Source organism: Macrobrachium nipponense, chromosome 16, assembly GCF_015104395.2.
Source record: "Macrobrachium nipponense isolate FS-2020 chromosome 16, ASM1510439v2, whole genome shotgun sequence".
Classification (NCBI taxonomy): domain Eukaryota; kingdom Metazoa; phylum Arthropoda; class Malacostraca; order Decapoda; family Palaemonidae; genus Macrobrachium; species Macrobrachium nipponense.
The window spans coordinates 303,863-316,281 of record NC_087209.1 but is presented as its reverse complement, the minus strand read 5'-3'; the positions used below and the strand labels follow the sequence as shown (position 1 = coordinate 316,281).

At 33.9% G+C, this 12,419-nt stretch overlaps 1 protein-coding gene across 4 annotated transcripts in view; it reads left to right on the top strand.

Annotated features, from left to right (window-relative positions):
* Positions 1-9,318, top strand: part of LOC135195492 (phospholipid-transporting ATPase VA-like) — a 199,123-nt gene extending 189,805 nt beyond the window's left edge. For 3 of the 4 annotated variants that reach the window (XM_064221707.1, XM_064221709.1, XM_064221708.1), the window contains exon 25: positions 4,621-9,318. In XM_064221707.1, coding sequence (XP_064077777.1) covers positions 4,621-4,717 — 97 coding nt within the window. In that variant the 3' untranslated portion in view covers positions 4,718-9,318. Of the gene's footprint in view, positions 1-3,276; positions 3,495-4,620 lie in introns of all 4 variants that reach the window. The other variant, XR_010310155.1, reaches the window with a different exon arrangement.
* Positions 9,319-12,419: the final 3,101 nt, after the last annotated feature.

The following is a 12,419-nucleotide window of genomic DNA, read 5'->3' as shown; positions in this document are numbered from 1 at the left end:
CACTTTTGCCTCAAATTAAACAGTTTTAAAAAACAGCATTGTTGTGATGGTTTAATATAAAGTTGACACTCAAATATGGCCTGAATAACAGTGGGAAGGTCCCCAGTTGTTGACTGTCCTTAGGTGAACTTCAAGTCTAGGAGAGATTAGGGTTTGAGGAAATGGAGTAAGTAGTATTTAAGATTAGAAGAAACCTTATATAAGTAAACCAAAATGTAATCTTTTAAGGATAGGGCATACTTCCCACAGAGATATAATGACCATTAATTTTGGAAAAAAAGTGATCTGGGAAACTGAAGATGAGGAAGTGTGCTGTTACCTACCTGAAGTAGGTAATATTTGTCCTGCTGCTGCCTATGGTCCTGAAAGAAATGTAACTATCTTTTGTAACATCCTTAAAGCAAGAAAGGCCGTCATTAAGTTTTATATCCGAGGCATTCTGGTGAGCTGTGAATAGCATGGTTGAATGAGGTAGGCAGTTGGTGTGAACCTTTAGGTCTGGGTAACACATGTATGGTACTACTGTCTCTTGGGCAGAAGATGGAAGAGGCTAAGGCATTCAAATATGGCAAGTGTGGACTTTATATGAGTGATTGGCCTCTGCAAGTTACACTTTTATAATAATCAAGAGTCTAGGTGTGGTGTATTTTTTATTATAGGTAAACTTGGTGAGCTTTACTTTCCATCTTCATCATCATCATCATCATCACCTTTGCCTTCATTACATGTTCCCATTACCTTCATTTTACATCTTACATCAGGTTTTTCTTTTACAGTGTTATATGTAAAATTATTTCTCTCCATTATATTTAATAGTGTGCATTTAGCTCTGTTTCAGTGTACTAATCTTGATCTTTGTTCATCCCCTTTTTCCTCGACACACTCAGCCTTCCCATGATCTTTGTCCTGTTGCTTCTGTAGCTGCTGCTTAACTGATTAATTGTTCCTCATCTCATCCCTTTACTTAATATGCCAAAGCATGCATTATCTTATTTTCAGCTTCTGACACCCATCTCTGATCAACTTACATAGTACATGATACCTTCTAACCAATGCTTTACCACCAACACTCAGTATTTCATATTTAGTCTTCAAAATCTCTTCAGTTTTTATTTTAGTATGCCTTGTTATTCTCTGAATTGAGAAGTATATGGGACTTGTATATATTACCATAATGGAAGGGAAAGGAGCCAGCCATCATGATTATATTATCCTATCATTTTCATACTTTAGGTCTTGCATACCTTTAGTCTTAGTGATGTAAACTTCATGCTTAGTCATGTCATATCCTCAGATTCACAATCCCTTCATGCAGTAGAATTTCACACTGTCATCATTGTTACAGTATCACTTTTTATTCAGTTTCCAATTTTCATATCCTATGCACATTTTACATTTTTTCTATATTTGCTCATCCAAACTTATTCTTAAACTCACTGCTATGTTGAGATTCAAATTCATTCTTCCTAAATCTTGTCCTTTTTCACTTTCTGTTGGTCCCTTTTTTTCTTCTTCTTCTTCTTCTTCTTCTTCTTCTTCTTCTTCTTCTTCTTCTTCTTCTTCTTCTTCCTGTCTTTTGGTAGTGCTTGAAGGCTTTTTGTCTTTTCTTCAGTTGCCATTGGTTCCATTATACGTTTGACTCGCTGAAACGGCATCACTATTTTAAAAATTTCATTTGGTGTTATTTTGCTCTCTCAGCCAGTTTCAACGCAGTTTTATGCTAGGGGACCTTTTTGTGCCTTCATGGAATATCAGATCCTTCATATTATCATGCCTTAGGAACAGCTGGAATTCATTCTACAATGACTCAAAAAGTTCAGACATTTAGTTTTAAATGGATTTATGGTAGTAGTGTATCTCCCCAAGTTTTTTCAACTTGCAAACTAAAAGGAGGAAGGGTGAGATGTGTTGAAAAGACTGATGAAAAAAGCTGTTCTGTTTTAGTTTTCCTGAAGCTTGTCTCGTACATTCAGTAGATAAATGGATAAGCAGACATGGGTGGGAAGACCTCAGCTCAACATGTTTTTGGAATTGGCCAAGTGAGGTTTGGGACCTCTGAGGATGGTTCCCGTCTAGGAGCAAGAGAGTAGTTGTAACAAAATTACCTGACCAATAGCTAGGTGCTGTGTATGTGAATGTAGTATAAGAAGATTTAAGAATATGAATGAAAAGAGGAATGAATCCTAATATAAAAAATAAAAATGGAGGAAGGTATGGGTGGATTGCTACAGATAAAACATTCTCATCAAGATAAGCATAAATTCTTTATTCATTCAGTCAATCCTTTCGTGAAGTGATGTTATATCTTATTTATTCAAGAGATAAAAATCATTATTGCTGTAGCAAGGCAGTGGAATGTAGTGTACACAACAGACACTCATGCTTGTACTTAAATAATGCTAAATCATGAATGGGATTTTTTAAAGTCAGGAAGGCATGGAGTTGATTTTAGGTTATACTTTGTATTGACTTTTAATGTTGTTAGCCACTTAATGCATGTTTTTGTATAGCATTTTTTTTATATCCATATATTGTATAGCATTTTAAGTCTTCCAAAGGTATGCAGTTCAGTAACTATATTAGGGGGTTTACTTTACACAGTAATGTAGTTTTGATGGCATACTGTTTATGAATGTTTTGTACCCTATTATGAGTAGTTTTGACCTTCGCAAATAGACAACTTGAGTCTGTGTTCTAAGTATAAATTTGGAATTATAAGTGTAGGATGTTTTTATGCAGATTTAAAATCTACTGAAGTAAATCTGTTAAAAATGTATTGTAATGTTAAGTATGTATATTTATTCACATTATATATAGTCTAATATAATAGATACAAATATCTTGAGAAATTTTGCATAAATTTAAATATTTTAGATTTTGTTAGCTTTATGGGAAAGGATAATGTCAAATTTTTCACTGTCAACTGAAATTGCCCTCTTGTATAATCCACTAAGTGTGAATTTTATTTGCTTTTAATTTAGTTCTGTTAAAGGTTTTCAAAAAAACTTTTCTGAATTTTTTTTCTCCAAAGAATTCTCATTGTGTGCTGTCACTTCTGTTTCCATTTTTCAGCTTGATATTTGCCTCAAAGTCATTTACTTCTAGCTTATTTTGATCTGATAACTTTTCATTTTCTGATAGTTTCACTAGAATAGTTTTGTTAATATTTTATTTAGCAAGACTTTTATTTTTTCTCTTTGCATGTACTATTAAAATGCTTCATTCATGATACCTTCTTTGCTGACAACTTGAAAAAAAAAAATCATCTTGCTGCAGGCGCCGAGAACCTGGCCCCTAACTGTTCTGTAAACTGCTTAGACACTGTAATTTTCCTCTTTTCCATAATTTTTTTAAGATATAATTTTTAATTTTCATCAGTTGTCAAATCAGTGCTTTTAAAATAAAAAGTGTAATTTTTGCGATAGTAATAACAGAATTACAGTGTCTTAAGCATACTCGCTGAGCTTTCTCCTGGCACGGATCTAAGAAAACAGGTTTGTCATTGCATGTTTTTATTTTGGGTACAGGACTTCAGCACCATATTATGTTACTGTAATTTAAGAGTAGTGTTTAGAGGACTTACAATAAAGATTTTACCAATTCTAAGATTTCATTTTTCTTTAGCATGCTGTTGTTTAGAGCTCTCATTCATTTATTGTAACATTTAAGTTATTGTTTTTTATACATATTGAAGGAAAGGTTTTTGTTAGTTGTGAAGCTTCACTGACTCTGAAAAAAATAATTAGGGATAAATGATTTTCTTTACTATAATGATTTTGTATTCTGATTTTTTAGCAGTACAGTATACCATTGTCTACCATAAGTAGATAATAATAGATATTAGCATTTGGTGCTGAAGAGACTGTTCTCAAGTACTTTAATACTGTTGATATCCATTTCTTTTTCATTGTGCATATGGTTTCTGATGAGTAATTTGTAGGATTTTAGTAATCTATTTTTTTCTCCAATTTACTTATTCCTCTCTAAAAATTACTTTGAGAATGCTGATTAGAAATTACATATTCCATATTTTTTTCTATTCTGATTATTATTATTTTAAGTGCATGTCAGAAAGTTGGGAGTCCTTTTTAATGAGAACATTTCAAACTTTTAAATTTTATTGAGCTACAGTATTTTAAGGTTTTAATGTTTGAAAAGTTGCTCATTACAGTAATTTAAATTTTGCACATATTAGATAAACCACACAGAAAATCGCGCACTTGCACATTCATTAAGTAATTCCAGTTTAGTTATACTAAACTGAGTCATCTTTCTCTGTTTTGATATGAGTTAATTTCATACCAATCCTTTGTACTATTGCTTTGTAATGTTACGCAGAATATTATTTCAGGAATAATAGATTGGAGAAGTGCGTTCTAATACTTCGAGTTATGCTCAGAGACTGTGACATGGATGTTGAATTTATATATAAATATATTTAATTTTTAATGGGTAATTGAAATTCATACTTGAATAGCAAGTAACTTTAGTATGTAGTTAGTAGTTTGGATATTAATTCTGAAATTGTAGCGTATAGTAATCTGTTTGAAATATATATAAGCATCAAATTCAAACTTTCAGTTACCCTTGAGGCAATACTAATAAAACCTTTATTTTCAGAAATAATTATGAAGCTGGTGATGAAGCTTCTGAACCATTGAGCTCTATGGTAACAACAACTACTGTTGTCACAACTACAGATGAAGCTGAAGTGTGAGTGGTTGTGCATTGTGAAAAAGGACACAAAATGGAAAAAGTGAAAGCATCTGCTCTTTGCAGTTGCTGTATTTGACAGACTTTCCCTGGTTGCTGTTAAATTCCAAATTTTCCTTGAATATTCAGCATGTTTGCAAGGGCTTACCTCAGGTATAATACTAGTATGTTTTGCCTGACAATGGAAAGAAAATTGCTGTTGTCCATTGTTAAAAATGATTGAAGCACCTCGTTAATGACAATCATCCATTCATTTTTCTTATGTACCCTAAAATATTTGGTGATATTGAGAGTTTAAGAATTTGTAACCCCAACTGTATTAACTTGGTGAAGCACCTCAGGAATTTAGCAATACTGCAGTTATTTTTCTGTTAGGTAGGTTCTAATGTATGTATGTCATTTATTGGCTAACTGCTCAGTGCTTACCATAGGTCATTCACCTATAGCATGTAAATTTGTTGAGATAGCGAATTTGCGCTCAAATAGCAAATGAACACATCGTACCGTCTTCAGTTCTTGTGCTTTCTTATTAGAATTAAGATTAACTGCTGTGAGATCTTTCATGACATTAGGATTTGGGGAAAGGAAAATTTTCACAATGTATGTGATATGCGGTAGAGTATATATTCCATTGTTTGGGTTAGCAGTGATGAAAGTTTTTCTCACTCATAATCCTGTTAGGAAACCAAAATGTTTGCCACTAATTTATATGGTAGCTGCTTATTTTGTAGCTCTGATATTGGAAGTGAATTACTGTAGAGGGCAAAGAGGATACTTCCAGAAGTCCAAAGCCAAAAATAAACTTATTAACTGTTATGAAATGCAAACCTGCATGTTTTATGTTGATTATTATAGAGATAGGCTAATATAAATGTGCCTTGACTGTTTTGTGCTTCCAGACATGTAATTAAATTGGAAAGTTGAGTAAATAAGTTATGTTTGGGCACATTTTTCTTCAGTGAAATTTAGTCTGTTTCAGTTACTGAGGTTGGTTTAATTTCATTACCATTTTAAGAATATACTTTTAATTTTTTAGAACCCTATATTTTTTATTATAAATTCTGATGGGTCTTGTTTTTAAATTGTTTCACTTGAGAAAGTTTTTAGTTTATGGAATTTGCAAATATATTTAAAATTAGGTTGATTTGCCAATTCCATTATCACACTTTTCCTTTTAACAAACAAAGAGGCAGTATTTAGTACGTTGCTGATGAGTTGACTGACAGTAGAAAAAGTTGGAAGTTATTAAAGTTTCTGTCTAAACTTGTAGATTTTTTAAAGCTGAACTGTGCTAATTAGGTTTTCAAGTAAATTGGCAATGTACTTAGGTGTCATTTTGTCACTCATGAGAAGCAGCAAGGCATTTCTAAGAGCATTGAGTGTTCTATCAAAGATATTGATATTCATGATAAACAGCCCATTAAACAGCCTTTTTATTCAGGAATTTTACAGCAGTATTTTTTTAAAATTAATTTTGAATATCTTCATTGTGGAAACCTTTGGTACATGAGCTGAGCCAGTAAAATCTTCTCTGTTGAGTGATAGGTCTTAATTTTTGTTTACTTAGCAAGAACATTACATTAATTTTTCCCCTTGTACTTCATACTCTCATTTTTTAAATAATCTTGCATGGTTTTTTTGAATATATGTACTGTACATGCAATTTTTTTAAGAGTTCTGCAATCTAACTTGTGAAGTCTTAAAGAAACATAACTTTTGATGCATCATAGAATGTTAATTGTATATCTTGAATTTATGAATTTAAACGGAAAACTAGTCCCTCAACCTTTTAATGTATTTTGCTATTCTTGTATTCCAAGTAGGCAGAATTTGTGCCATTAAATATCATGTGATTAGTACTTTAACTACATCTTCCATAAATGGCAAATGTTTGTGAAGGAAGAAAGTTTCAGTGGCCATATACTACATCTACAAGAAAAATTGTCTAAATATGCTCATATGCAGGTGCTTCATTTGCTCTTGCAATCTGTCAGGATTCACACTGCCAACAGTTGATGTTCTTGAGGGTTTCTACTGCTGGAAGATGCCCCCACCTAAATACAACAGGTTTATCAAGTACATACGTGTAAACAGTTAAATAAGGGACCAACTTCAATGAGGGAGAAAGCAGAACACTATCAAGTTGTAAGAGAAAATAATAGCAGTTTGAAAATATTTTTATGAACTGAACATACAAATAACCAAAGTTACCCTTCAACTGTTTCTTAGTTTTTACTACAGTTAAGTGCTATTAGTATTGCTAATCCTATTTTTGACGTAGCTGAAATGAGTTATTGAATAACCTCATGCATGTATTAAGTTTTATGCCATGGGGCTTGTATGATAATTGCTCCTTCCACTCCAAGAGAAAGCAGTGACATGACACCTGTTTATTACTTTTCAAGCATCTGCATACTTGAAACCCCTCTCAAAATTTTCAAAAAGCTCATAATTATCTTCTCTAGGGCATTAGAAAATTTCATTGTGCCAAAGTAGTTGGTAATACAGTATTGATAATAAGTTGATTTATATTTCTATCATATGAGATTATAGTTCTTCTGCTTTATTTGATCAGTCTTACAATCTTGTGAAGAACCTGAGTACAGAACTGGTCTAGTGGGTGAAAGTATTTTATACTGTGTGTATATTTTTGCCAAGATTTCTAGAATTCTTCAGTTTATTGAAAAACCTTATCCTTAACATTTTTTCAAACAAAATTAATTTGAAATTTGTTGCTCTTAGCGTTGTAAGGTTGTAAAACCAGATCACTGGCTAATCTACTAATATTCTCAGTGAAACAATTTTATTTCTGATGTTTTTATGGCCCATTTGCTTTAAGCCTTTAAGAACTTTTATCCTGCCATTTGGTTGTAATTATTTTTAATGTAATTTGTTGTGATCAGACACAAGGGAGTTTTAGAAGACCTATAAATTGTACATAGTATTTTCTGTAAAAAGCAAAGTATTGTTTTAATGTTTTTAATTGTTTATCATGCCATTTTTGTGTAACTTGCTGGTATTTTTATCATCTTGTGATTTTTCACTGTAAACATTTTACTTATATTAATACTACTATGCTTTTAAAATTGTACATACATTATATATAAAACATTCCTATACAAATTCACGTAATTAATTAATTAAAGTGCTTTTACCACAAGTAAATAGAGAAAACATGCCATTCAAAAGTAATGTCAGGTTCCTTGAAGCAGTGTGGTTACAGTTTCTTCATTTCCACTTCAAAACACATTCCATATTGGAGGATTGCTGACAACAGCTAGTAGTTGAGGTATCAGTACCATTTTGAAATGTTCAGATCCTGAAAGTTCATGCTATGGGTGACAATGCCTAGGGTGCTTTGTGCTGTTCATTTAAAAATAGAAGAGTTTTACAGTTCTTTGGCTGCACCTATGTTGCCATGTCTTCAACTTTGTCTTTTCCCTTAACTCACTTTGTACTTGCTTACATGTCCAGCTTTCACGGCTCATTGAAAAGTGAGTTAGTATAATTTGACTTGTCAGGTTACGCTTAACAAACTAATGATTTTGCTGGACAGTGATGTTTTTCCAAATATTACAGTTTTGTAAGTAAGTTATTGGATGAAGCTGCTACCTTGCATGTCAGGGGATAGAGCAATTTATTCTGCTGTCATAGCTTGTAACTTATCTTTCCTTGTAAATATTCCATCTTTTCAGTTTTTATTATTGAGAGCAGGTATAGGACAAGGATAACTTAGAAACATTACAAACAATGTGCACACATTTAACACAATTTTTCATGTATAATCAATGTGCACACATTTAACAATTTTTCATGTCTTAAGAGTTTGTTATACTTTGTTTGAAAGTGAATAGCACTGGTACCCCAGTGGGAATTTGACATTTTTACAATGGTGTATTTTCTCTTAACTTTTGCAAGGTAAAAGCTCTTGTAAAACTATTTAGAAATTGAAACTAAATTCTTAGATTTCGTTCTATAACTGAAGTAAACCATTCTGTAGTGCCTTTGCATTAACAAAGTTTTTTATTCTAGTCAGTTTTCAGTTGTTCTTAAGTTATCGGCAAGATATTTATTGTGATTTATAGAAATACTGGATTGCAGAACACTAGGTGTGCATACTAGTTATGCAGTGGAAAGAGTCTTGATTCCATTCTCTCGCATGATTTCTGTATGTCTTAAACTAAATCTTTTTATAACCTTCACATTCCTTTAAACAAATAACTTACAGGCTACTGGAGATTGGGGCAGTGTTAAATGATTAATGTAAAATATTCATATATATATATATATATACATATATTTTTGTGAGAATTGTATGTATTGTACTTATAATTTATTGTCATATAATTTTCCTATTTTGTTAAGTGTTGACAGTGTACAGCTTTTACCAATTAAATTACTAGGATAGTTACCTTTGTTGCTGAACTTTCTTTGGTAACATTTTCTGTAAAAAATACTATGTAATCAGTGAATGCTGTTAATAGTGTCTGGTATTCATATGAGAAAAGGGTACATATTTTGTCATAAAGTCCAAGTGGAAAACAGCTGCACAAGTTTGGGAATTATGTTTTGTTTAAACAAGCCAAAATAAATATTTTTATTGTACAGCGTGTATCATTTTTGCTTTTGATGAATATTTTTCGTGAATGCATCATACATTTTACCTGTATAAGAGTGAAGAGAGTGGATAACTTATATCAGTGAACTGTAAATAGAAAAATGACAAATTTTTTCAAGTACAGTAATTTGTATTTTTCCTAACATACAAACCTGAGGTTTTGTTTACATATGGGATTTGTTTTCAGCACAAGCTGGATTTGCCCTTTCAATTAAAAACAAGGTGGTTATTTGTAGTTGGCTACTGACTGTAGGGGAGGAAGCCCTGCCATCCACTCGGTACACATTTGCCTTTCCTCTTGACCCAGGTTGCAAAATGAGGGGTGGCTAGAGGTGGGCCATTTATTTAAAACCTCAGGTTTGTATGTTAGGAAAAATACAAATTACTTCTAAAATTTGTCATTTGTTCCTACACATTCAAACCTTTGGTCTTTACGTATGGGAGACCAACTGACTTGATTGGAGGATTCTGAGCAAATCTCTGAACTTACTGGTAGTTGGCTTCACCTGGGGCTTCTCTTCTTGGTCATGTAAGAACAAAGGGAGAAGACACATGCCTCTGAGCTGTTGAACATGTGTGATGTTCAACTGCCACACTTCTGGACCTTTAAAATTAATGGGATGTAGCATCATTGAATTGAAGAATGGCTGGGATAAACCCAAATGTTTGGAGACAAAGCTGAAGATAACCAATGCATTTGTAAACCGACAGTCCCTCGTTCCCATTGCTAGAGAGGTTATGACTTGCACCTACGTATTAATCCAAATTGAGCTACATTATAGATATGATACTTGGTCATCTTGAACACCTGCATGCATACCTGTCCAGCAGGTGACAATGCTAACTGTCCCTCTGCCCACTGGGTATAACAGGAGGCCAGTGTGTCACACACACCCTCTCTTTTGCAGCCATACTCAAGATGCCACCTGTCCCTCAAGAGGAGCTGGGTAAACTAAATGACTGCTGTGCAGCCACCACAGAACCCAAGGAAAAGAGTTCTAGGATCTATGGGCAATGTCCTGATGGTATATATATATAAAAAAAAAAAGTGAAAGTGGTCTGTCATGACCACATTCCTGTCTTCAGTACCTGTTTGACGGGTTCTTCCTAAATGCGAGGGGCAGACCAATGCACCTGACCTTGCGAATTATCGCCCAGAACAATTGTTGTGGACATGGACCAGATGGTTGATGAGGAGTGGTAGGAACTCGAAGGGCAGTTATTCCACTGAAGGGCATCTACTACTCAGGTTTCAGCCACCATGAGATGATGATGTTAAAGGCTACGTGCACTCCCCCACCAGTTGGCTGTGCATGGGGGAGGGTGGTAAGGCGTCTTGGCATTCTTATACTTACCTCTAAACCTTACTTCCTATTCCAGAAAGGGGTTTGAAGAGGAAACCTTTAATTGCTTCTGTGGTCCCAAAGGTACCGAAGAACTTCATTGACATCTCTCAAATCTCTTGAAAAACTTGGTTTTTCGCATGGCCAGCAGCTAAGACCAATTAAGACCAATCCCACGTACTGAGGGTGACATGAAAGAGACCAGGATTGGTTCCTGGCTTTGACATTTCTAACTGGAACACTTGGTTCCCTGTTTACACCCCCATAAATGGATCAGTACTGATGATTCTCGAACACTCGACACAATAATTTCCAGCAACTCCAGCTGATGTTACAACTAAGTCAATGAGGATAACAGAGAGGGGAGGCATAGTACAGGCAGTCCCCGGGTTACGACGGGGGTTCCGTTCTTGAGGCGCGTCGTAAGCCGAAAATCGTCGTAAGCCGGAACGACACTTGGAAATATGCCTTAAACTAAGAAAAAGTTAGAGACCTTACCTGTGTGACATGCAAGGTAGATTGCATGATGTGTAGTGTGGTTATTCCAATGGCAAAGGATGGTTCTTGAAGGTATAATTCTTTATTAAACTCTTGTGACACTAAAAAGCACAATGTACACTACACTTAATCCTTAGGGTATACACTAAACACTGTCACTATACGTATACACATGCATTGCACACTTTGTTAGATCCTGGAGTACACTAAAATCCGCCCAGTCTGGTAGCTCTGGAAGGTAAAAGTATAACACAATTAGTACAAATACTACACAAAGTCCTGAATACAATATGTAAATTATAGATATCAAGAGTAAAAGAGTTAATGTATGTTAATTAATTCCTTTTAGTTTATAATTCCTTACTTTGAGTTATATCAAGAGTAAAAAAGTTAATGTATGTGAATTAATTCCTTACCTTTAGTTTATATTTGACATTCATCGTAACCTGGATGGACAAAGTCTTATGTGGCCCCATAGCCTACATCATTCAGGGGTTCTGGAATGTACAAAAAATAATTAGTATGTCAGTAAGTACTCTATGCATAGTAAGTTTACATACAGTAATATGCACCATACAGTGGGGTTTTATTTATCACTATATAACATGTATAAAACTTAGTTAATGTATGTTAATTAATTCCTTACCTTTAGTTTATATTTGACATTCATCGTAACCCTGGATGGACAAAGTCTTATGTGGCCCCATAGCCTACATCATTCAGGGGGTTTCTGAATGTACAAAAGATAATTTTGTCAGTAAGTACTCTATGCATAGTAAGTTACAAACAGTAATGATGCACCATACAGTGGTTTAATATTGTAAATGATTGGTCTACACCCCTGTTCAGCAGGGAGTGTACAGTATGTATGTAATTCATGAGGGACCTTGATCACTTATCCCATGTGAGAGATCTTGGTCACTTAATGTATGTTTACTATATGTACTATGTATAATTCCTTACCTTTAGTACAGTAGTACATAGTTTACAGTTGTCGTGCTATATGTAGTAACCCTGGACAAAGTTTTATGTGGCCCATAGCCTGCATCATGGAGGGGGTCCTGGTTTTCTGGATGTCCAAAAAAGTATCAAAGTTAAGTCATGTTATGTATGTTTATGTAAGTTACATACAGTAACCATACGTACAGTGGTTTATAACATGTACTACATATGTACATAATCAAACTTGGTTGGAAATTCCTGTAAAAAAAAGTTATGTACGTATGTAATATGTACTACTGTATGTA